The sequence below is a fragment of the Paramisgurnus dabryanus genome, chromosome 18 (assembly GCF_030506205.2).
Source record: "Paramisgurnus dabryanus chromosome 18, PD_genome_1.1, whole genome shotgun sequence".
Classification (NCBI taxonomy): Eukaryota; Metazoa; Chordata; class Actinopteri; order Cypriniformes; family Cobitidae; genus Paramisgurnus; species Paramisgurnus dabryanus.
The window spans coordinates 20,199,642-20,227,208 of NC_133354.1; the positions used below are offsets into that span (position 1 = coordinate 20,199,642).

A 27,567-nucleotide genomic window follows, 5' to 3' on the forward strand; every position below is an offset into this window, starting at 1 on the left:
AACCTTGATACTCATATGACCTTAAAGGGCAGAAACATTATTATGAATCGCATCCAAATTAGGAAAAATAAGGCGTGAACAACATGAGCATGAGCCAATTAAACGCCACGTTCACAGACAGCGTGGGTGGAACACATAGCACGGGACATCCCGTGGGCGTGCTCTACCCTAACGGGGAGGGGCTCTAACCGGAAGTGTGTGTGTACTGGGTCTCCTTGTCATTTGGCTTCAGTAGATTGCGCTGTGGAGAGAAGGACAGCAGCGGCAGCGCAGCAAGGGGAACAGCAGTGCGCTGGTGAAAAAAATAAGACAGAAACGCAAATTTAACAATGCAAACGACGAATGAACGCATTGCAGTTCATCAGTAACGAAACTAGTGCTTTTACATTGACGTCAATGACGTAGAATCGTTTAAACGAGTGATTTAAAGGTTAGCAGCTGGCTAAAGCGAGACAGGGCTGTGTCATTGAGAAAGCAGGACACGTCAAGACGAGGAAAGAGAGAAAGAAGCAGACACTCGTGTCGGATCCCCAGTTTAAAACACCAGATCATCAGTTTATTGCAGCCTTTGCGTTAGTATTGCGTGTCGATAATAACCGGAACGAGTGTCTGTCCTCAGTCATCGCCTGGACCAGCCGCTAAGGTGAAAAGTGATTTTATTTTTCGATTTTGACAAACGTATTTACGCTAGATCATCGATATGAAATGTACGATGTCATTATATACGCGTTATCTCGTGCGGTATTGCGATTATTAATGCGTGAGAGCATAATACGTCATCATTTTTCGGCTCGCGACACACAGAAAATGTTCGTCCGCTGAAAAGGGAGAAAAATTCTGAGGACTTTTTTTCTCACAGCGTTTGTAATTCATTCCAGCGACGGTGTTTTATCGTGTAAGGTACCTTGTCGTGTTAATTCTGCGTCAGAAAAACACGATCGAGACGGCCTTTCGATGGATATGAAGCCTTTTAGTAGTTCCTGGTGAATAAGCCGGTAGCCTGCTAGCTGCTAGCTGAAGAGACGTCACGAATCTATAATTAGAGCCTGACAGACCTTTATAACTTAGGAAATATTCAAGAAACAATCTTTTATAATACTTGACAGCCTGTTCATGTCAAATATTGCATTTGCCTGAAGATGTTGTTTATATTTTTCTTTTCAGTCCGTATTTTTGATATACTCACTGACGTAGTGCCACATAGTCTCTCTGTATTCAGTATTTCCAGTGTGTCAAGAATTATGTTTCAGCTTCTGCTCTGTCCAACTGCGTCATTGTTTATTTTTAGGTTTAACTATATGTGTATGTGTGTTTGTGTTCTTTTTCAGGACATAGGAAAAATAACAGGGTCGGAGCCAGGTTAAACTGGAGAACATAAATGGGGGATTACGGGTTTGGAGTCTTAGTGCAAAACAACACTGGCAACAAGTCTGCTTTCCCAGTACGAATTCACCCACACCTGCAACCGCCGCACCACCACCAGAATGCCACCCCCAGCCCTGCAGCTTTCATGAACAGCACCCCGGCCGGGAATGGTAGCAGTAGCGGCTCGACCTGGCTGTTCCCGGCAGCCACTGCTCACAGCAACATGCAAGATGAGATTCTGGGCTCAGAGAAACCCAAAGCCCAGCAACAGGAGCTACAAGAGACCCAAGACAAGCAGCAGCTCTCGCCTGGCCATCAGGAGAGCGTCATTATCTCTGAGCTCGAAAAGGCTCGCTCGGAAGAGAGCAAAGGTGAGAACGGGTCATCCGAGGGGACCAATGGCAAGGAGAAGCTGCGTTTGGAGTCACCCGTGCTGACGCCCTTTGACTATCAGGAGCCCTCAGGCCTGGGCACGGCCCCCCAGTCCAGCAGCTCCTCCCTGACCAGTTTCAACAACTGGTCGGCCGCTATCCCCGCCACCGCTTCCACCATTATAAACGACGACATGGGCTTCTTCAACCCCGCCGCTTCGGCCAACAACGGCCCTTTGCTGTTTCAGAATTTCTCCCACCACGTCAGCCCGGGCTTCGGTGGTAACTTCTCCCCGCAGATCGGTCCGATCTCGCAGCATCACCCGCCTCATCCCCACTTTCAGCACCCTCACAGTCAGCACCAGCAGCATCGTCGTTCTCCTGCCAGCCCCCACCCACCGCCTTTCCCTCACCGCAGCGCCCCCTTTGGTCAGCTGCCGCATCTCTCCAACAACCTGAGCAAGCCTCCCTCACCTTGGGGTAGCTATCAGAGCCCCTCGCCCTCTCCCTCATCCACATCCTGGAGCCCAGGTGGGGGTTACGGTGGTTGGGGTGGCTCCCAGGGACGCGAGTACCGCAGAGGCCTGAATGGTGGCTTGACGCCTCTCAACTCCATCTCACCTCTGAAGAAGACTTTCCCCAACAACCACATGCCCCAGCAGAAGTACTCCCGCACCAGCCCCGGCTTCAACCCAAAGTCCTGGATGGATGAGAGCAGAAGCGAGAACATATTCCCTTTCCAGGTGTGTATATGGATAACTCAATCTAGCTAAAAAAATAAGTACTGATGGAATGATATATTGATCAGGAAATTTAATCTTTTAGTTATTTTGATGTTCTTTGGTGTTTGAGGTACAACTCAATAAAGCCAACAGGCTTTTGCATTTTATATTTAATTTAATAAAATTGATATAAACAATGTTTTATTTTTTAGTGATTGTCAAAATGGTTATTGTCAAAAGTCAATTCACTTGTAGTATCTCGAGCACAGATTTTGTACGTTTGGGTTTATACATATGGTTATCCTAAATATGTAAATTGTATGCTTCAGACAAAAAATTTAATATAATTTTAGCTGAAGGTCAGTAAATGTGAGCACAACAAAAACACACATACATTCAGGGTCAATTCTATAATTAAGTTAGATTTTATTCAAAGACTGCTTTTTAGGACAAGAGTATTTTATATTCGTAAATGTCAGGGCGGGGCAGGTTGTCACGCAAACACTGAGAAATATTCACTGAAATGAAAAGTGTGACACCCAGCCCTGGCCTGCTCTTTATCTGCATTGTGTTGGCTTTTGGCCACCCTGCCTACTAGAAATTGGCTTTAAAAAAATCACTAATCGTAACTTTCTCGTAAACCGTGGATCGTTGTTTTGTGCACATTTACGCAGCTGTAATTCGCTCGTTTCTGTTCTTTCCTGGCATTTTGTGACATTCTGCTTGAGTTAGGCCTAATGCAAAATGCCCAGAGGCTTGGATGACTAACTTGGTCCTGCCTGTTTTGCTTTCTAAACAGCACTGTAAGGTTTTAGTAGCTGACATCAGCTGCTTACGATTATGCTGTCTAGTGTCTACGATGGTGTTATGCTAATCCTACAAAAGCAAATAATTACAATATGGACATTGGGTTTTTATACCTTCATTAAGCGTTTGATTGATATAATTGGTGTCGGATCCATTTTATTTTCTGATAACATTACGTTGATACAACATTAAATGGGACATTATTGCAATGGCTCATTGCATTTTGTTTACAGCAGCAGTACTACAATACAGTACGTGTTAAAATGCTAAAGATGTGCTAAAATCACTACTGTTTGGTGTTGTTGGTGTCTACATGTAATGAGGGTACTGTGATAGGCGCAGAACAAGACGCATTGGCAGTATATTAAAGTATTTCAAGTAAAAGTATTGTTTGCATACTATATTAAACACACAAAAGGACAAACAGCTGAATTCTGAGGGTTTCATATAGCTTTGTAAAATTTGCATGTGACCTAGACCTTGTAATTTGTCCCTCAAGGTTTTGTTGTCACAACCTTAATTTCATTTTTGACAAATTACCTGTTGTCTATTTTATAAGACACACATATTTGTTGGTACTTGCTGGAATCACCAAAATGGTCTTTTAGCTATACATCCAGCTTTGCAACAAACATGGCCATTTCTATGGTCCATCGACCCTTATTTGTGTAAGGGTATAACCATTTAAATGTCCCGGATGTTACATACTTTCCACTTGATTCGAAGGAACAGGTGCCTTTAAGATCCTCTTATTGAGCCATTTAGACACAAAGATCATCGTCTGGTACAGGAACTTGGGTCAGCCAGACGTCTTGTGCTTAAATGCTTTGTGTTCTGTTTAAACGAACAAACTAAAGGTATTTGATAGCATTCAGGACCTGTGGCTTCAACCGCTGAGAACAGGCGGCTCTTATTCGCAGCTATTCGGTCCAGCTGGTTGAATACGTGATGTGATTCCCAGCACTGCATAATGTCGCTGGAAGTTTCCACAGGCTCTGTGTACTCTCAGCCAAGAATATCTGATGTTTGGTGTGAAAGCAAAGGCTGTCTCTGAAGGGGGTTGGACGCACGCATACACGCTTGCACATTGACAGACTCGCACATGAACAGGCGCTGGTGAGATGTGTAATTAAGCAGTTGCTCTGAGAGAAATGAGAAATGGGACGTGCCATTCATAGTGGCGAAGATGGGTATCGTGATGAGGTTAGACGATTGAAGACACTGTAAAGAAAACAGAAAAACAAATATGGCTGATGGGAAGTGTGTCTTTTTTGCATAAACGGGCTGTTATATGCCCAGGGCTCAGTTAGCTATCAAACAGACATGGAGACATTTTAAAGCTGTTTGTTTTATTGGCAAGGCCAGCTTTTGTTTGGCTATTGATATGGGGCGCAGGTGCCCACGGCAAATAGTCATCTGTTGCTCGGCTTTATTGTACAGAACAGAGGATTTGGCTGCACAAATGCCCGATGTGACACAATTTCTTTTTACATTTAATCTTTTGAACTGCATGCAAATTTGGTGTACTCTATTTTTAATTTACATGTATTCTTTTTGAAAACTTGCTTTTATAATATATATCAAATGCACACTACTACTGTTTTTGGTGCTGTGTGTTTGTTAGGGCACTATGTATTTGCAACGCCAAGACTTTTGCTTTGTAGATTTAAGCCATTATAATCTCCAGCTTCCTATACTCTGTTTTTATATCCAGTGTTAGGTAAGTTACTCAAAGAAATTATTTAATAACTATTTAAGTATTTAATTATTACTAAATTGCTGACTAAATCCTAGTTTATAAATTATACAAGGATAGGCATAAAACAGCTTTTTTAATTCTTATGAATAAATAAAATAAAATTACATAAATTGTTCTGGTCACTCTTTACGGGCCAATTCTCACTATTAACTAACAGTTAACTACTTTTGCCTCAATAGACTCATAATACCTGCTTATTAATACTTAGTTAAGTTGTTGTTCAATTTAAATCCACAGTTCAGCCAAAAATTAAAATTCTGGCATCATTTACTCACCCTCATGTTTTAAAAACCTGTATGAATTTCTTTGTTCTGATGAGCAAAAGGAAGATATTTTGAGGGATTTTTTAACCAAACCGATCAGAAACCCCATTGACTTTCATAATTTTTGTTTCTATGGATATCAATGGAGCTTCTGATCAGTTTGGTTACAAACATTCCTCAAAATAGCTTCCTTTTTGTTCATCAGAACAAAGAAATGTATACAGGTTTTTAAAACATGAGGGTAAGTGCATGATGACAGAATTTTCGTTTTTGGTTTAACTATCCCTTCATATTGATAGGAATTGGGTAGGATTATTAACATCATAACTTAAACTTAAAACTGTAAATTATGACCGTAAACACAATAAATATATAATTGTTATATATAAATATATTTGTTTTACAGTCTATACACAGTATATTTAGTTCAATTAATCGGAAGTAACTAAAATTAAATTACACAAAAAAAATAAGAGTAAGCCCTTACTTCATTTTTTCAAGAAAAAAATAATGTTACAATAACCGATTGCTTAGTAACCAGTTATACCAAACACTGCTTATACCGGAGGACCACAGTGCCTTTTTATTTTTTGTTGTCTATATGTGATATAAGGTAGGGAGTATGTTCAGCAATCCAAACTATTTGGCCAAAAATAGTAAAAAAGCATCTTTCTCAGACACTTTAATGTGTTGTTTGCATTTATAAAGCATAGGCACCTCTCAATCTATGCTGGTTGCTATTTAATCTAAAAAATAATATTGAAAATTTATTTGGTCTTTACTTATTTGGCCAAACACCCAAAGTGCTTTATTTCTAGCATTTCTAGCCGAATAGTTTATGTTTGAGAAACTTGTTTGCGGTGTTAATCCTAAAATGACATTTATGTTGTTTATTCACCTTTTGTTATATGAATAATGCAGAAAGTAGATATTGTGCAAGCTGTCTAAGCTGCTGTCTTCTATACAATAAGCACGTTTACACGGGTAGTTGCTATAATTGAGCTCAAGGCTTTGCTTAGTCGAGTTCTGTGCTTAATCTCTCTGACCAAGTATTCATGACATAATGTGTATTGGGAAGTCAAATATTTACACATCTCAGCTCACAGCAGGCGACTAAATTTTGGAACACAACGCTGAGTCTGGTTAATGCAATTAAAACGTATACGTGCTAGGCAAAACAAAATTTCCAGGTCCGTAAATGTAAAAAAAAAACAAATAAGTACTATTTCAGTCTGACTAAAGTGTTTACATTAAAAAAAGTCAAAAGGAAAGTACATTTTATTTCAATTCGAATCATACTTTTACAGTGCCTATTGTAATGTCTATTTAATGCTGTACTGGAAGAAAATAAATGATCTCTCTATTTGAATAATGTCCATTTACATATTAAATTTTTTGTGGACAGCAATTTCAAAATGTATGTTTTGTCTAGTTACCAATTCATTCTGGCCATTCCTAAGTAGATTCTTACTTTTCATGTCCTTCAGTTGTCTATTGAAAACCTTGTACATTTTCAATGGTATTTTGTCATATTAAAAGTTCTCTAATGGGAAGAGATCTGAAATAGAATCCAGAGCGCAACGGTCATGGTTATTTTATGCCATCTCTTTGACCGAGAGCTCTTTCTACACCTTAATTACTTTATCAGCAGAGCCGCTCCACTGTGGAAAGTTTCCATACCCCCTGCCTTCCCAACCGTGTGGAAAGACCGGATTAATAGGCTTTACGAGTGATTTACTGTGGACGGCTTTGAAATACCTTTCGCTGTGACAAAAATTGAAATCAAGACTCAGTTGCCCACTCCATCCCCCTTCCCTGTTTTCACTCGTTTAATGTGACATTTCATATTAACGTCATTCCCCCCAAAAAACGCAACATGCCGCGCTTAATCACTAGAGTCAGGGTGTTTCATCAAGGTCCCTTTCTGAACGCTCTCAGCTGACTTTTTGTGTGTGAACCTTGATGACCCGAAAACATGCCCCTGGTGGGTAAAGACCTTGAGTCAGCAAGCCTTGTGCACAGGCTAATTATAGTTAAACCCAAAATAGCTCTCGCGTTAGCAGAATATGCTTATTAACACCTTTTTAATAAGACATGGGTTGGCTGTTTTTTCAATCGGGGTGCCAATCATTATGGGGCCGGTTCTTCATCAAAAGGCTCTTAGTGGAGTGTAGTATGCGTTTATTTGAAGATGGCCTTTGGCCCGCTCTCGGTGTTCCAGCCCTGCGCTGTAGCATAAGTGCACTGCGTGAGCGCACATCCTCTCTAAGCTGAGGGGGATGAGTGCTGCTCTGAAGATCCCAGCAGATGCCGGATCGTGACTGAGCATGAGCAGATTGTGTGGTTAATCACGGCACCCTCCAGTCTAGTTGGGCACTTTACAACAGAAGCTGTTATGTTGAAGCTCAGGTACACTACATTACCTGGACTCAAGCTATGAATTATTTGTGTAATAATAAGCGAGGATTGTTTGACCTTGGTATCATGTTTTGCTTGTTTTGACAAATACAAGGGAGGTGCATTATTTTTAGTAAAGCCTTGCGTTCGAAACGCTTCTGAAGGTGTTTTTGGCATTATATCGCCTCTTGTGAAAAAACTGTTAGGTTAAATAAAGAGGCTTATTAAAGGGTTGTCTTAGTCTTGAAGCATACTCTTTACAGTTCTTTTATATGCTGGCCTTTCTCCTAGCTTAATATTCAAAGACTGTAAAGTCAGCGGTTTTAAAATAGCTTGTTCCCTAATAGTGTAAACACTGTGGACCTGTGGTGCTATCAATTCAGCTGTTTGGTTGAGCATCCCAACATTGGCGCAAACAATAGTGTGGACTAGAGCTATCTGTTTTTTGACCAGTGCCAAATGGGTGAGGCATTCAGAAAACCTGTTTTAAAAATGTTGCCATTCCTTGTAGTGAAATTATCCAAACTATTCCTACACCACATGACGCTTTGCGCGAATTATGGGTCACTAAACCAGAGCCGGCGTTTTCCGGGATGATTACGGTCATAATTTCATGTATGAGCCAGTGTGAGGATAAAATTAAGAAGTGTCCTGATATATCACATGAAGATATATTCAATCGTTTCATGTTGTTCCTCTGTGGTGACGGCCGGGTCTTCAATCCGCAAATATAAAAGCACAGATACATACCAGTATCTCTAAAGTGGGACATTCATTCGATTGTTTAGTACATGGAATATACAGAGACTTATTGTTTTTAACCTTTTCAGGTGATGGGTTAAAAATGTCACACGCTAAAGTTTTGATTACTGGTAGATGTCACATGACAGACGCAGTCGTTCCGTTACTCATCACTATGACAACACAACAAGCTTCGTCGTCAGGATTGAAGTGATGATGACAATAGTGAAGTGGCAATCGGGAGAGTCTGGACTTTTTCCCGGTGGGCCGGTAGTGTTTTGAGGCCGCTGATAATAGCTGGGCTTTCAGTCTTTTGTCATGCATGCACTCCCACCACGCATTGTATTTCTCACGCGGAAACACTATTTATCATATTTAATATGCTGCAGCGCCCAAAATGTATCTAACCGCACCGCTCTCTCTCTCAAGCCCGTCTCCCCTGGAGTTCTAGTCGAGCGATCCAATAAAAAAAGAACAAAAAAGAGCTATAGCCAATCAGAAAATAGGACAGTTGTATCTGGGTAAGTTTTCACGCAACAACCAATAAAAAGCATATCCTCGTTTGCTTTATTTATGCTGCCAATAATTTAAGACTGTTATTTTTACACAAACTAATTTGTTAAACACATTCAAATTATAAATAAAACGTAATATGTGGTAACCTCCTGCTGTCATGCTTGAACAATTAAATTAAAAGCCTGTCTCTTATAGACGCCTGGTGTCGCTAGGTTTGGGAAAATAAAAGCCGGGGCTATTATTTTAAGTTTTACGGGTACATGTTTTCAGTATTGTTTTCATTTTATGGAAATTTTATTATGCAGTAGATAAGACATGAGCGTATAAAATTATTTGCTTATAAAAAATATTTAAAATAACAAAAGTACGCGCAAACACATCGCAAACTATTATAAACATTAACTAATAAGCAGTTTATGCAGACTATATATTCTGTACTGTAATCTCATTTTTGTAATAATATATAGTAGCAAACTAAATAAACCATCTAAATCAGCATATTTTTATCAGCATAATATTAGTTGTTTTTGAATAATTATTGTATTTATTGTTCACTGTCAATTTCTATGAAGGTTTTACTGGATGGATGTGTAGATACAGTTAATAGATGCATGTGCACCACACATTTTCAGTTCTTGTGTGTGTATTATGGTTAAATCAAATGTTTTGTAGAGATTTACTGCGTTTGTATCCGCTATTATGGCAACCTCTAACTGCACAAATTATGCCGATCTTCCTGGATTTCATAATAAGCATTAAAATGCCAGTCAAAACGGCAGACCTGTATCCCTCGCAACAGGACTACCATTAGCTGTAGTGGCTCACTGGAAGTTTTACCCATATGAGCTCAAAGATGGTGACGCCTGCATCTACATAAAAAATAAGGTGGATACACTTTCTTTGTAAAACACAAATGCCTTGATTTGTTATACAAGAAGTGGTTGACAGTAGAAGAGTGTTAAACCTGACCTGAGTTAAATAAATACAGGACCTAATTTTGTAATCCGACAATATCTGGTTTAGTTTTAAAAAAACATTGTGCTGAATCATTAATCTAAGTTTCTAAACATTTTTTACTTTATACTATAATAAAATAATCATGTAACTCTCGTAGAATGTCAAGTGGAATCTTAATCTGTTTTTATCAAATTTGATCAAAGCCGCTTTTTGTGTTCTCAGGCAGTTTCTTGACCTTTTAAGTTCACACCAATCATTAGACTTGTCATGTAATCCATAGGTCGAGCTAGTAGTTGTTACACATCTTATTTGTTACTTTTTTATTTATTTCTCTTTAGAGGAACAAAAGCACAACCGCTTTTTCTATTGTAGATGAAAGGGATACTCCTGCTGAGCTTAGGGATATGAGAAATGTCATCATTGTTTCTTGTTGTCTGATACCCGTTGTCCTTTTCCCCTCCCAAACAGGATCGTCCCCGATCATTCGATGGCTTCAACATGCATTCTCTGGAGAACTCTCTGATTGACATCATGAGGGCTGAGCAAGACACACTAAAAGGTAAGATAAGCGTCTGAGAAAGTAGATTGTGTGTCAAAGTACCGTATTGATGGCCAAAAACCTTTGTCCCATCAGCAGTTAATTTTATGCAGCCACTCACATGTGTTTTGAGTTGCAATGTCCTGTGTAACTGGCTTTTATGCAGCCAGAAGATTTTTGGAGCTCCTGTTCTATAACCAGTGCTGGACGACAGGTTTTTTTTTTTTTTAAAGCTGTTTGAGTGTTGCACAATCACTTTGATGGTTCCACCCTAACTGATTGCAATAAATGGTTGTGTAGGACTTATAATTGAAAGCAGTAATATATGCATGCTAATGATAATAAATAAGCCCAAGTAGTTTTTCCTAATCTTTATCAGCCTGTATTTTGGAACGTATATTAGGTCTAATATTTTTTTATGGTCCCTGCTGTTGGCTTCGGCCTTCTGTGCCGTATTTTCCCTACTATAAGTTGCTCCGGAGTATATGTCAAAAATGCATTTTGAAGAGAAAAAACCATATACAAGTCGCACTGGACTATACGTCGTGTTTATTTAGAACATTATTTCACAAAATCCTAGCCGAAGAACAGACATTTAATCTGTAAAGGCAAGTTATTCAACTAAACAATTGCACTGAAAAGCAGCCTGAATGGGTGTCCGTACATGTTAACGTAAAATTAACAGTTATTTACATAAGCAATAGCATACAGAACATACCTGAGAGGCTGAATAGGCTAAATTAACATGACAAGCCAAATCAAGTTCAAAATGGTCCCGAAGTCTGAATCCATTGAATTACATAAATACATAAATACAGGAGCAGCACAGAGCAGACTCTTGCGTCTGTAGACTGTAATGGTTTGTCTTGGTTCAAATGAAATAATTTTGATGTATAAGTCACACCTAACCCGCCAAACTATGAAAAAAGTGAGACTTATAGTCTGGAAAATATGGTCATTTCTCTGTTATAACAAAACCGTAAACGGGCCATAGATTCTTTTTGTCTTTGCCCATTTATACAATGTATAAATATATACCTGAATGACCAAGCGGTTGTTGTCATGTTGGTAATAAATTTAAGCTGATCATCAGAGCGTGGTTCAAAAGGAGAGATGTCAATTGCGAAACCACTCATCTTCATCTGCCTTCGTAAAAACCTTCTGATGCGCGCAGTAGAGTTACGTGAACGTCTAAGCTGCCCACGCGACAGATTAAATAAGCAATATAACGTGAGAGGGCTGTGTATCGTGGTGCACCAAACGACTCAGAATAACTTAGCATTACTTAACATTACGATGGGCTCCAGTGTAAAGAGAGTACTTTACTTCCTGTTTTTTCTTCAAAACAATTGCATCCTAATGACGAAAGCATGCCCAGGCTCGGATTGCTCAAAGTACAGTGTGAGTGCATGCGAGTGGGGGAGTAGGGAGGGGGGATAATCGTGCTGGGGCACGGTTTGGTTGGGTTTGCCCTAATGTGAGTGCACACTTACAAACTTAATAGGTGTTAGAATTGAGGATCCAGTTGGAGTGGTGAGGAATGGTGTTTTATTGATGGGTTGCATGGCATCTGCCTAGCAATGGTATAAGAAGTCATGTGCATAGAGCAGTTTTGTATATTGAGAAGAGAAGAGGGTCAAGATCTGATCCGTGAGCCACCCCAGTGGTCAGCTGGTGTTTTTGTTAAAACTTTGATGTTTTTGCTATTCCTTGACATCAGATGTGGTTCTCAGTTTTTGGTTTGAGAGAGCGCAGCTGTGTGAAGCTGCCCATTAGCGCTGAATCATTGCACTCCTGCACACACGCGCGCGCACACACACACACACACACACACACACACACACACACACACACACAGAGTGAGGAGAGAGATAAAACTCTGTGTTGACCTACAAATGGTTGTGTCTGTGCAGCAGAGCTTAGCCAGAGCTTCTTTCTACAGCAGTAACTCTGAGGCTACAGACATTTCACAAACACTGTGGTTATAGGAGATTGTAGGGCTGCAACTAACGTTTATTTTTTATAATCGATTAATCTGATATAAACCTAAATATTTACTTAATTAGAACGTTCACTTATTATAGCTAAATAAGGAACTAAATTGCATTGGTCGTTAGGGGTGCACGATTCAGAAAATTTCACGATTCGATCCGATTCCGATTCTTAGGCTCAAGATTCGATTCAAAATCGATTTTCGATTCAAAAACGATTCTTGATTTTAAAAAACGATTCACAGTATGTAAATGTAGTTTACTTCTTCCTATGTGACTGATTGTAGGAGATATACAATTTTAAAGAAAAGAAACACAACAAATTAAATGTAGTTTGATATTACTTTATGTCTTTATGCAAAAATAAAAACTGATATGAAGCAATTAGATGACCCCTTTTATCAAACTCTATTAAATACAATAATATAGTATATGAATGATAGACAGTGCAGGTCTATAGATTATAAATGTGACTGGTGTTATAATGGTTATTATTTCTATTAGATAGAGCAGAAGCAAGGAAAGTGCCTCTCTATTTCTCTCTTGCCAATTAAAAAAAGCTAAATCCACTCATTATTTCAGATTCAAAAGTCTACTTTCTGTCCCAGTTACAGGGGACTTTACATTACAGCTTTGCGTTTTGTAAATCTTGAGTCAGCTTGAGCTTTGCTCGTTCAGTGCAATAGATTTTGGAAAAGCTATGGTTTATTAATAATGTTAGAAAAGAGCCCGTATTATCGCCATAGAAACCGTCGGCACGCTGAAACTGCACGCGAGCTTTAGCACGGTAGCGCTCACGGTCATTCTCCGATCGACTCGGGTTTTACTCACTAATCAGACTCGGGACCCGAAGTAATTTAACTTTGACTGACCCGGACCTGACTGACCATTTCAAATACAAACCCGGAACCATACGGTCCGCGGGTGCTCCGTGAAGTCCTCTAATGGTAAAACTCTGCTCAAGTTCAGAAACATGAAGGATGTGACATGAGCTTATTCGCGTCGCATCCCAATTCATTGCGAAACAGAGAGCACGTGAACGGACACCGAGCTCATCATGTCGCACACAAAATGTCATTATTAAAGAGTGTCATCATCACAGAAAAACAAAAAAGACAAAATGTGACGCCAGAAATACTTGGGCACTTGTTAATATAACTAAGCACAGCACCCAAGTAAAGTCAATGTGTGGGAAACACTGTGACGAGTGTGCAGGCGTCAGAGTGAATACGACGCGGCGTCATCTATGGGAATACTGAGATAAACTCATTTCAGGACAATAGTAAAACGGCATTACAAAAAAAATTTTGAATCGATTTTTGGAATTCTATGAATCGATTCAGAATCGGCAAAGCTTGAATCGCGATTCAAATGTGAATCGATTTTTTTGCACACCCCTATTGGTCGTGCAATGAGAAGTGCCTGATAAATGCGCAGCTTGCGTTTTATGAAGAAAAAATGGCTGACTTTGAGCGTGCAGCTCGCGTTGTATGCTTGACTTTGAGCATGCAGCTGGTGCTGTATGAAGCGGACGCATGTCCATGCTATCGCACGGTGAGAAGAAGCACCTGATAAACGTGCAGCAGGCGTTGTATGAAAAAAAAACGTGCCTAACTTTAAATATAAGTGCACAGCTGCCACTGTATGAAGCTGACACGGGAGCATGTGATGTCACAGACCAACTAATTGATTATAAAAAAAAAAAATTATTGACAACGAATTTCATGACCAATTTTTTTGCGATTTTGATTAGTTGTTGCAGCCCTTGGAGATTGGAAGTTGTTTATAGTCATAGTGTAGAAATGCGCTTTTTAATTTTTATAATCTTTGGCCTACAAGTAACTTATTATATAGATATTAGAGAATTTTTTTTCTTTTTTGTTAATTGTTAAAAAAACATCTAGTTTATTTCTAAAATAGAGCCTACATCACTGTTAAAGATATTATTGGGTTATGTTGAAATTTTAGGCCAGGGTGGAATAAACAAACTTTTCCGAAAGGTAGATATCCAAGAGCACCGTTAAGTCGCCCCACTTTAACTTGACCTTCAGCCTTCACTTGCCCTCACAATCCCTCTTCAAAGGTGGGATTGGTGGTGCACTACTTTACCACTTATTGCAAGCACTCATTTAAAGACTCTATTCTGGTAAAAAAAAAATCGAACTCGCCTAAGCATGTCATTGAATATTCCGATTAACATGGGATGCTCATGGGATATGTGAAATCCAGGCTAAAGTCTCATGATTGCTGCAATCACATATTGGTGCAATTGTTCTATTTGTTTACATTTACAAAGCTACACAAATAAATATTTTTTTATATTAGCTGCTTCAACTGAAGCACATTAACCGGACTGTGAGTGTCCTCTTTTGCCACATGTGTTTCCGGCATATACATTACTGCCATTCAATATTCAAATTAGGCCAACTTGCAGGGTCAACAGACCAGTGCTAACCACCAAATCCAAATATGTGACCCTGCAGACACAAACCCAGTGTGGCAGAGATGACAGAACAAGAGACGGGGGAAGAGAAATAGTCCAGTGTACAAGTTGCTTTGAATAGCTTCCAGCTTTGTCCTTGTGCCTGTAAAAGAACTCTCTGTTCCCATTAAAGCAACAAAATGCTGTGACGGTCCCGGCCACCAGCCCGTTCTCGGGGTGAATGGTAAAAGAAGGGGGCTGTGAGGACCATGTTAACACCACAGCATGCCCCTGGAGTAAAATGCTCCATACAAGCCGTGCTGGTTTCACTCAAAGTTTCCTCTCATTCTTCTACCGGAGGCCGAATGTTGCTGAGCTCAGCAGGAGATTAAAGTGATCTAGATCGGTAGAGTGTTATACACCCTGGTGTATTGGGAAGTATACAAAAACAGGCAGTTTGGAAGACAATTTTATCACAGGAAACCTTGCATACCTTTGCTTTTGATGACTGACTTTTTTCCTTGTGGCAGCAGTGTGGGATAGTTTCATCTGAGTATGTGCTTTTTTCAGGACAGAGGTAATTTAGTCTCCATTATTATGTTCCTGTGTGCTATATTTAGCTATGGCTCATTAAGCCTAACTTATGGTAGACATATTCGAAACATTCAAATGGGTGTGGACACTTTGAAACTGGAGGCCAGTCACTCTACTGTGCATTGACGCAAAGCACATGTTGAACATGCCAGACAGATGTGTTGTCATTTCATTCCTGCAATTGATTTATACTCTTCTCTTTCCAAAGGTCGCCTCGGATTCACCCATCCAGGAGGAGACAGCCCCTTGCCCATAAACGGTATGTACATTTATTTTATTGGTTTGGTGTGTTAGTGTTTCAAACAAGGGGGTGGAAGGACGGGTCCAACAAGCTGCATGTTGACACAGTCAGCAAGATCAATGTTTGTGCCTAAGAAGTGTTAACCTTCTTTAAGTCCTTGCTGGGCCACTTTTTCTCATTTATGAGTTAGCGGGTTGATTTCTTGCTGTTAGCTGAAACGTAAATGTAAAGCAAACGAAATAAGACAAATAAGACAAATGAAGCATGAAGGATATGGAAGTTTTGCTGATGGCTTCCCATAATCCACCGTCTGTTTGTTTTAATATTCACACCCTCAGCATGACTAAGAATACAGAGAATTTATTCCTTTCTCATAGAAAGATTCCTTCATGCATTAACCAGATTAAAGCATAAATACAAAAATGTATTACTGGGAAATGAAATTAATCCAGTTTATGTTTAGAATTGGATGAATATCTGTATACATTTTTTAGGTAAAATTCACAGGTTTCAATTTAAGTTGTCAAGCCGTACTTATAATGTGTTGTCTCAGATTACAAAGCTATAAGCTGCTTAGTCGTTTAAATAAAATGATTATAGCAGTGTTTGAAAACACTATTACATAGCTTTGAAAATGTAGCTTGTTTCCAGTGTGTCATTTGCTAATCATCAGTGGCTCTGAATTGACAGGTAGACTGAATAACACAAGGTTGTTTTTGTAAAATAATTTACTCAATCTTTAGACACTGAGCCAAGAGAATCTAAACAATTTAGTTAAACCATTTAAAGGAGCATTTCACCCGTAGAAACATTAATCTTTATTAAAAGTGTGTCATATTTGTAGTGGAAATGTAACATACATTTAGAATTTGGTGCCTATTTGACCGAGAAAAGGGGTGTTTGTAGTCTCACTCCCTCAACAAAGATATTGCACTTCCTTCTTTCAATGATGCAAAATGATGATTTTTACATCATTGAAAGAAGGAAGTGCAACACTGAAGTCTGTATTTCTCCTGTCTCAGCGACAACTCAGAAAATGATGCATGATCATTCAAAAACATGATTGAGGTTCTAACTATACAAAGCTAAATGCAAATGGGTGAAGTGTCCCTTTAAGTCTAGTAAGGTTAACAAACCAAGATGAAGAAATAGAAAGTGAACTGTTGATATGCTTTTCATGTAAACACAGTACATCATAATATTATATAATTATTCAAGTTAGCCTGTCACATAGGATGACACACACTCTTATGTTAAAATCTGTAAATTGTAGTGAGTTTTATTTTCATTTGCGATGTGTTACTTTACTTGTGATCATCTTATTTTACATGCAGCAAGGAATTATGGGAGGCGACGAGGTAAAGGAATCTTTTAACAATCCAAATCGGCAAAAATATATTCTATAAATATAAATGAAATAATTCAGTGTCTGCATGATTTGTTTGGGGGATTGATAATCATTTGCATGTACACGTGCAGCCTTCATTTCCATTTGTGTATCAATTGTATCAACCCTATTTCCTGCTGTGCTCCAGTGTTTGTTTTTTGTCTTTTTGGTGAAATTCAATTTGATTTGGGCTTTTCTGTGCGCGCACACACACACACACTCATATATTCAGGCGGCATTTGTGGCTAAATCTCTTATATAAACTCTTATAAGAAGCAGCTCAGGCCTGTATTCTGTCACGTCAGGAGGAAATTTACTGGAGTTTATTGAGCCAGAGGACATGACTAATATTACATCCAATACCCCTCACCCTTTATCACTGCTATGCTGCAGGGCTACAGATACAGCCATAGACTGACAAAATATTCTTCTGTAACCTGATCACCAGTCGGACCCCCATTTTATAAAATGTAGCCGTAAAGGGCAAATGGTGTCTGGAACAGCACACTTGTAGTTTCATTGCAGCGTGTATGCATCCGTTTATACAATGAATGATTAGATAGTTCCAGCTCTTTGTTGCGTCAAAGTTTATTTGAAGAGTTTGGTTCCAAAACGCAATAAATTTATTTTGACAAATTTCGGTAAAAACGTGTTTTCTATAACAAGTGACAAGATGAAAACCACTATTTTTATGTTATACTTGACGTCGTCCCTTAATATTTTTCACAGCGATCAGCTGTGATTCTCGTTGACTTTGAGTAAAATTATGGAAAGTTTTTCTTAAGATCCCCTGGGGTCAATGTGTTAGCACGAGAGAAGCTAGATGCTGTCGGGAGAACAAGCGATCGTCTCCAGAGTGCCTCTCGCGTAAATTATTAAAAGTTGATGGCTTACGTTTCTTTCACAGGTTTATCAATGCTATTAAAGTATTATTTTGTTTTTGTTTGTTTGTTGATCACGAAGTACAAAGTAGATGAGGAAAACTAGGACTCTGTGTACTCAATGCACCGCCATTGTTTGTTTACGTTGCGTGAAATAGTGCGCTGTGAATTGTGGAGCGGATTTATTGCATTCTGTAGAAAAGGAGGAGTGGCGTTTATGGCGTTTTGGGAAAAAAGGGAGAAAAGATGACAGAATAACACGTCGGATATTGCATTTTGCGTAAAATTAAGAATTTACTTTTATATACTGACCTGATATAACACTGATTTTGGCAGTAACTCATTTTTTTCAAAAATGGCATTTATTGCGTTTTGGAACCAAACTCTTCATTTGTATTTCTGTATTTGCACTAGTCTAACATAAATGTAGTCACACAACTTAAAATGATTATGCAAAGTTTTATAATGTTTACTTCAAATTTATGCTTCATTCATCTGACTAGTTCTTTTATTTTTTTTTAAGTTTTGTGATTGTTGCTCCTTGACAGTGAACCCAGAGTCATTGAAAAACATTTAATCAGTTATTTTCGTTTCCACTTACGTATAAATTTATAAGGTTGTCTGAATGTCTTTGTAGTGTTCATACTAATAAGGGCTTGTTGTGTAAAACATCATCTGTGTTTGTTCACTTTGTCGACATTATAGAATAACATTGAAATGGCAAAACTATGAGGGAGGGAGTCTAGGTGTAAGTCTAGGTGTAATCTGTCAGCTACGTCCACCATCTCATTTGTGGCTTTGTGATTGGCTCAAACTCGTTGACGGCAGTTGTGTCCTAACCGTACTCAAACAGTTAATCTGTCACAAAACATTTCCTGATGTCTTCTGGCTGCTTAAGACCCTAAATGGAATAATGCTGGAAAATATACAGAAAAGGTTGCATGTGTGAAAGAAACATAAATTGAGTATAGTATATTTAAACTTTGCTAGTGGTGTATATATTTCTAAAAATTAATAGTTCTGTCTGATGTGGGTTTGTCACATATAGCTGTCGTAAAACAGCCAACATACACACACTTGTGACAGCACATTACTTCATATTAATGTGTCTAAAAAATCACGGCTAATTAGTTATATTACACTGTTGAAAGTTGTTTATTTTTATTTATTTGCAATAATAGTAATTATAAATGTAATTTATTGAATATTAGATGTCAGTGTTGCGGTTGCAGCCATCTGTCTGTCTCATTACTTTAATCCTTTCAAAACAATTCAGACAAAGTGATTCAACATTCAATGTTCATTTATATACAGTATAAAACAAATGTCCTGCTTAATCATTGGTTCATAACTGTGGGCTATGATTTGTTTGGTTACACAAACACAAAAATCTCTTAATTTCACATTTCTGTCTTCTCAATATTGCTTGTGCTGAAAATAATCAGTCAATGTGATTAATTCTTACTCTTTGGTGCCAGGGATGCAGCATAGACACTGAGATACTCCAAGCCAAGTTCAAACATCTGCCTTTTCCTCTTCAGGACACTCATCTCTGTTCCCGATGGAAGATGGCTTCCCAGACGAGGAGAGATCCGATCCGAGCCTGCCAGGCCTCGGTTCTCCACACTGCTTCCCTCATCAGAACGGAGAGAGGGTGGAGCGCTATTCTCGCAAGGTCTTTGTGGGCGGCCTCCCCCCTGACATTGATGAAGGTATTAGGGATATGTATTCTTACTTTTACTCTATAAATGGTTATTTTTGGCTTTGATAATAGCTGCTTGCTAAGTTTCTCTTACCTCTGCAATATTTTAATTCCCAGATGAGATAACAGCTAGTTTTCGCCGCTTTGGGCATCTGTTTGTGGACTGGCCTCACAAAGCAGAAAGCAAGTCATATTTCCCACCAAAAGGTTAGCGTTTATCATTTTTGTCAATGCCAGCAAATGTATTGTGAGATATTAAACATTACAATATTTTAAAGGATAAATAAAATGGATATATTCAATATATTTATTAATTAGTACCAGTAACATTGATTTTTTTACTCATTTTCAAATTCATTTTTTCAAAGGTTACGCGTTCCTCTTGTTTCAAGATGAGAGTTCTGTTCAGGCTCTTATTGACGCCTGCATCGAGGAAGACGGAAAGCTCTACTTATGCGTATCCAGCCCTACTATTAAAGACAAACCTGTAAGGATGAATTATAAAGCTGCACCTCAGCTTAAAACATTTAACACTGATTTTGATACACTAATATCATCTAAGGGTGGTTTCCCAGACAGGGATTATCTTAAACCAGGACTAGACCTTAGTTTAATTAGGAAATATAACTAGTTTTAACCAACATGCCTTACTAAAAACATTACTTGTGTGCATTTTAAGGCAAAACAAAGGGCACTGATGTATTTTAAGATATGTCAGTGCAAGTTGTTTTCAGTTTCAGACAGCTCTTACATTTATTTTTGTCTAGGACTAGTCTAATCCCTGTCTGGGAAACCGCCCCTTAAAGTATTGCTGTGGTGAGTTCTGAACTGTATATAATGTATGTATATATAAGTATATAATACCTTAAACGTTTGTTTTATTTTGTTTTGTAACAGGTCCAAATTCGCCCGTGGAATCTTAATGATAGTGATTTTGTGATGGATGGCTCACAGCCCCTGGACCCAAGGAAGACCATATTTGTGGGTGGAGTGCCGCGCCCGCTTCGTGCAGGTACATTGGTTGACATGAACTTTATCTTTGTAAGTTTTGTCAGAAATAGATGAGTTTCTGGGCTGGATTATGCAATAATTATTTGGTAATTAACTTCTTATACCTAAACAACGCTAACAGGAAATAACTCAACGCAACATGATCGTTCTCGCCATTACCAGCTGTCTACACAGCAAGAGACCCATATCCCACTGTGCGCAATGGGGAGACCTTTTAGTAGATGCAATCTAGTTTTGTCGTGTCAAACTGCTGACCTGCACAGTTTTTCGCACACTGTTTTCTCATATGCTAAACAATTCACAGATTTAGTCTTTACTAACAAAAATATCCCTGCATAGTGTTTAACTGTTACTTTCTTGTGTTGAAATACGCATTTTGTTAAAGGGGGGGATCTCTTTTAGGAGGATCTCTTGACAGAAATGCAATATGATTTACATATACTTTTTTTATACATTGTTTTCTAATTTTTTATGTAAAGCACATTGAATGTGGAAATCCGCCAAAGTTCAAATTGTTAAAAATGTAAGAGCCTTTAGCAGCTACCGTTGTGTCTCTGTGTTTTTAAGGGAAGGGGTTAATGGTGGACTGAGACGCTGGTTACAATTTGCAGTCTGACCACTAAATGCTGCTGAAATCTACACACAGCACCTTTAAATACTTAATTGCTGGGTTTTCAAGTTAGATATTTCTAGCTTTATTAGTTGTAAATTTGTGTTCCAGTTTCATCCTGTTGCCCTAAGTGAGATTTTGATTGTGTTTAGGTAAATAATACGGTTTTATCTGTATATAACTATGTAATTTTGTATATTCATTATACAGTAACTCTAAACTTTACAATACAACAACTTGTGAATGACAGCAAAAGGAAACTCAACTATAGCTGAACAGCTTTTATGTGGTAGTAGTATCTTGGCAAGCTACACTTTCAAAGTAGCTTACGTAATATGTAACTTTACTAAAAGTCGTCATTTGCTTTGTTGTAATAGATACATGATGTTATTAGTCATGAAATATTAAGCATGTTGTCTTTCTGACAGTGGAGCTGGCGATGATCATGGACAGGCTGTATGGCGGCGTGTGCTACGCAGGCATTGACACAGACCCAGAGCTGAAGTACCCTAAGGGTGCAGGGCGGGTCGCCTTCTCTAATCAGCAGAGCTACATTGCTGCTATCAGTGCTCGTTTTGTACAACTGCAGCATGGAGAAATCGATAAACGGGTCAGTGCTGACTTCCACAAAACAAGACCCACGCACACTCCTCCCCCTTCCATGAAATCGCATTGATCACATGAGCCTTGCAAACACTTAGAATTTGGACTATGGTCCAACCCTAGTTGTGACATTCTGACATGGTTTGACTGATAAACAGAAACATGTTTCGCTTGAAGAATGTCTGTCTCAAAGACCATCCAATATCGTGAAGTGCTTTAAGTCTTTCCTTTTCAGAGAGTTCTGCACGCTTCACCATTTTGAACAGCAGTGATAGATTGTGAATTTGCATAAACTGAATTTTTATACCCAAATTTAAACAGACAATGGTGTAGTTTTTTAAATATTTTATTCAAAATCAATGTATTTTTATAATGAATTTGAAATGAAATTTATTTATAAATATGTCCTCATTGGTGTCAAATGACCTCTGCCAATGATCTGACTCTTTATTTTTTGTAAGCTTAAAATTTCTTTTCTTTATTTACATTGAACGGATAAGTCTAAGAATGCTTCCATGTCATTCTGCCATATTGAATAACTATAATAGCAGAGAGGGGCAAAAAGCAGTAGCCTACCGCAACGTGTTTCCACAACACTTTTTCATTCAGAACACGTGAACTAGCTGAAACGGACAATGAGATCAGTGATTACATAACGGCTACCGTAGAAAAGCGAGGCGCTAGAGAGCACTATTCGTTTGAATGCAAAATACAATTTCACCACTAGATGGGGGAAAATCCTGCTTACTGTCCCTTTAAGTCGGCACATTTAAGTTCTATTTAAATGTTGGAAATGACCAAGGTGATCATTTCAGCCATTAAAACTTTTTTTACTCGAAAGTAAATAACTGTAAATTTGAATAAAATAAAATTATGAAGTGCTTTACTGTTTTTATGCCTTTTTAAAAATAAATTAATGGATTACAATAATAATTATATTATAGCATAAGAAATACTGTGACTACTGTTACATACTGCTTGAGTAAACATTACATAAGGAATAATTGAGTATGGGCCGTTTAATTATTCAAAAATAATGCACACTCAAGGTGGTAATGTGGGACTCAAATTTTAAATACTTGTTGCTTTAATGCAGAAATAAAATTTTCAGGGTTGCATATCAAAAATAAGAGTTATTAAAGTAAATATGCATTATGGTACTATCTGTTATGTTGCCTTTTTATCTGGTTTAAAAAAATTCAAAACATCTAGATGTCTGAGGACTGTATTCAAATTTGGGTGAAACATTTTCATGATCAAAATATTATATTCTAAGCTAGGGATGCATAACGATTAATTTATAGCAGAATAAAAGTTTTTGTTTACATCATATATGTGTGTAAACTGTGTATAATAACTTGTATAGATAATGCGCACACATGCATGTATATTTTTAAGAAATGTTTACATGTGTATATACATTTGTATATTTATGTATAATTTATAAATATAAATACTTAATATATATATATATATATTTAAAATTATACATGCATGTGTGCATATTTATATATACATAATTATTATACACAGTTTACACACATATGATGGAAACAAAAACTTGTATTCTGCTATAGATTAATCACGATTAATCGTAATGCATCCCTCCTATAAAACTTTAAAGGTTTTTATTTTTTGAGAAAATGGCTAAGCATTAAAAGAGTCTGATACTTTTTTATACAGGTGGAAGTGAAGCCATACGTCCTGGATGACCAGCTGTGCGATGAATGTCAGGGGACTCGCTGCGGAGGCAAGTTCGCTCCTTTCTTCTGCGCTAACGTGACCTGTCTCCAGTATTACTGTGAATACTGCTGGGCGGCCATCCACTCGCGCGCCGGCCGGGAGTTCCACAAGCCCCTGGTGAAAGAGGGCGGCGACAGACCTCGCCACATCTCCTTCCGCTGGAACTAAACCTGGTGGGTCAGGAGATACAGAGAGAGAAAGAGGAGGAGAGTAGGTTTAGGAGGAGTCGCAAAATCATCATCTGAATAAATGCACTTTTCTGTTGCTGGTTCCTTTTTAGTTTGATTTAAAAAAAAAAAGACAGAGACAAACGAAAAATCTACAATTTTAATTTGTCATTTAATATATTTAAAAAAAATGGATGTGTGTATCCAAAAAAAGTTTCAGGAAAAGAAAATGTCTAATCCATCTCTCTATTTTTTTATAACTCATTTCATTTTCAAGTGCACAGAGATGTGAATATATTGAGTATTAGTATAATTTGTCAGTAAGTATCTGCATGACGTTAGAATTGGCTTTTTTTCTTCACATTGCAATTGTTAGTATTACGTCCTATTTTAATTTAATCGAAAAGGCGAAGGAGCAGATAGGAAGAGAAAAGGTGTGAGAAGAGTGCACTTATTTCTTTGCTTCCCAGAGTGCAGATGTGTTGTCTAAGATCTAAGTTGTTAACCAAAGCTTGGGATTTAAAGAAGCGAATTCTCTCGACTCTTTGTATCATTACTTCTATAAGACCATGCTAATCTTTAACGTTTCCTGACGACGACAACGGCTGTCTGGATTCGATCTCTATTTTGACATGCAAGAAAACTAATACCTCAAGCTTAGCTGCTAGTTTAAGTCAAATATTTAATAGAAAACAAACAAGCTGGTCTCCTCCTTACCCCCAGGACCACAGAAAAGGAAAATGACATCAGCAAATGGCACATTGAGAAAATCTGCTCTGTCACTTCCTAGTTTGATATTTAGATTCCGACGGCGGTTGTGAAACTGCATCCCGGTGTGGAGTGTGTGTGTGTATGTGTGTTGTTAAAGTTGCAGTAGTCTGCCTGCAAGCTGGTTCGAACGTAAGGGACTTAATTTCTGGTCCGGTTTTAAGATAGGACCACCCGTTGTTCTCTCAGGCTGTAAGCAGCAAGCCTCTGTTTTCGTTTGTCTGTCTTTCTCGCAATATGTGTCTCGTAAGCCTTTACCCAGAAACCCCAGAACCCAAAGTGAGGTACACGTAAGCAAACAGCGAATGCTACTTTTAAAAAAAAAAAAAAGAAACGATCGAACAATATACCTCCTGTCCTCCAGCACCCGTGCTCACTCAGCCTGAGTGTCGAGCATATCTGAAGGTAGTCAATGCATCTCTCCGCTCGTTGGCCCCCTTGCCCCCCAACTCTCACCTGCCGAAGTTTGACTTTTAGACATTAGGGAACCAAAGATGGTTGTGTAGTAGCTAGCGGAACCTCGGACATTGCCTTTCTTGCTTTCTTTCTCCTTCAGAAGTGATAACGTCAACCCTCGTCCCATCCGATCTAAAGACCAGACGGGCTCCAGAAACCAAAGATTGGCCTTGAATTGATCAGCATGCAGTTAAAATCATAGCAACACTAGTGAAAAACCAATGCGCGTCGGCCTTTTCGCGAGTCTAGGCGCTTTTCCAAAGGTTTAAACGAAGGAGACGTGTGTGGTGTGTAGTTCACTGGTCGGTCGGGTATTGTTAAGGAGTTTACGCCAGGCGTCAGGTTTCAGACGTGAAACGTAAAGTCGCATCCAATTTGGTAGAGATTTACAGCTACTAGAGTAAAAGTCAGGGAGTTAGTGATCAATAACGACTTGATACACTAGTGAGAAATTGATCCTTGTGTTGGCACGATGGCGTTTTGATACGACGCCGCCCGTTCAGCACTATCACTTGAGCTTGTTGGTGTGGTGGTTGAACATTTTCGAAGTTAAACACTTTTTTGAAGAATTTGCTGTTAATGAGATGGCAAAAAAAAAAGATTATTTTATACATGGCCTGCTGATTTTTTGGTACAGTGTTTTCTAGCTAAATTATTTTGTCATGCACATATAAACGACATTTATTATGCACTACTTTTCTAAATACTTTTGTTTTTCGACAGTCATTTTAGGCACATTTTTCACAAATGGAAAACTCCTTTTTGCAATACCTCAATTTTTCACATTGTGAAAGGTAGCTTTTGTACTTTTGTTACTGAGAGATCTGCATATATGGAAATTTTCATTTTAAGAGAAGAAAAAAAACACGGAGTGAATTTAATATATATTATTTTCAATTATGCTTTTTATACATTTCAGTGCTGAGGAATCTTTACAACAAAGCACGCACTTGTGTTGATGCGACAAATCTTGCAGAGGAGAGAGAGAGAGAGAGAGAGAGAGCGTAGTGTACCGCTTAAGGTCTTGGCTCTCGTACACTAGATGGCAAAAATGATTTTAAACTCGTTCGACAGCAGCATGGTAAGAACACGTTGTCGTTCATGTTAATATTGCGGAAACGGCTAACCTACTTGGATGTCTTTCTGGTTTCCTCTCCATAGCTGGAATATAAACTATAATCTAAGGAGAATGCTAAATCTGGTTCATGTTTAGGCTGATCCTCGTATCACAAGAATGGATGTTTGATGTTTAGATATTTTACCATTTGAAAATCTCTATATATTCTTGAACTGCCAACTAGTTCCTATTGTAATCCTTAGCATGCATGATGAGAAAAAAGACGTACACGAATTAGCTATTGAAATAATTACTTGTTGTGGTTGTGCACCAGATGTTTCTCTAAACATTTAATTTGTTAAGGCCGCCCGACGCCCTGCACCCTTCCCATGTTATTCTCGACGCCTTCCCCGTAATCCGACGTATCCCATATATAGGATGCGCATAGAGAAACGCGTCGAATCCTAAAAAAAGCGAAAACCCGAACGAATGAATTTGCAGTGCAGGACGAAAGCATCTTCTATCTAAGTACGCTGTTTGGAAAGACTTGAGAATTTCATCCCCACTGTCTGTTTTTGAAGTAAATCAGTAAACCCGTTTGGAGAAAGGGGAACTTAAGACTTGAATGTGGTAAATGTTGCAAGTTAACTTCGAGTTGTTATGTGCAATACTTTTTTTGAACTTTTTCCAGATATAAGAAGACTCTTTGCAATGTAATTCTTTAATGCCATTTTTAATTGCCGACATTTAAAGATGTTAATATGTTTTTCACAGTCATTTTCTACTGTTATTGTAATCCTTTTCATGCTGGTGTTTGTAAAAAAGAAAAGAGAAATCAAACTATTTGTACTAATATAAAATAATTGAAGTTATTTTTAAAACATTAAAGGTTTTGTGCTCATTTGCTTATTTTGTTTATTTCAAGCTACTGTGATCGATCGCATTGTAATTATTAGGTCAATAATGTATTTAGCTGTTTATTGGTATATTTTTAATTGGAATGTATAATTAATTTTTATAATTTTGATCAGATTTTTGTTATATTTTTGAGGTGAAGCTTTTAATATGTTAAAGTGTCTAGTTTTTACTAATTGCTATATTGTGCTCCACAATATATGGTTCACATTTTCTGAAGGAAAATAAATATTTAAATATCTGTCTGTTAATGATGTTACTTAATGGCAAAATTTCAATAGTTTTTAACTGTGTATGGGAAGGTTGTTGTATTTATTAATAGCATTTTTTTACTTAAGATATCACCTTAATTTTTATTGTCATTTCACTTTATAAGTTCCTATTTTTGTATTTTCCTTTCTAATTAAGTTATGTTATACGAAATGTTCATATTCTAGGAGTTGGTCTGTAAGTGCTAGTGAAACGAAAAAGAAAAATCTAATGTTATTTAATTGTTTGCAGCCAACTATTTATAACAATATGCATAATTTTTAAATATTTGTAATGTGAAATGTTGAATGAATAAAACTTAACTGTGACAAGA

General features: G+C 38.0%; 1 protein-coding gene across 2 annotated transcripts; it reads left to right on the forward strand.

The window, feature by feature from the left end:
- cpeb4b (cytoplasmic polyadenylation element binding protein 4b) lies at window positions 1-27,567 on the forward strand. 2 transcript variants are annotated; one of them, XM_065287243.2, is made up of 11 exons: window positions 1-643; window positions 1,329-2,479; window positions 10,367-10,457; window positions 15,652-15,702; window positions 17,019-17,042; window positions 19,494-19,664; window positions 19,772-19,861; window positions 20,023-20,141; window positions 20,552-20,666; window positions 21,704-21,885; window positions 23,562-27,567. In XM_065287243.2, the coding sequence occupies exons 2-11, from the start codon at window positions 1,379-1,381 to the stop codon at window positions 23,787-23,789; spliced, it is 2,172 nt and encodes a 723-aa protein (XP_065143315.1). In that variant the 5' UTR covers window positions 1-643; window positions 1,329-1,378; the 3' UTR covers window positions 23,790-27,567. The 2 variants fall into 2 exon arrangements, with proteins under 2 accessions (XP_065143315.1, XP_065143316.1); XM_065287244.2 differs by lacking the exon at window positions 17,019-17,042 and having other exon boundaries at window positions 10-643.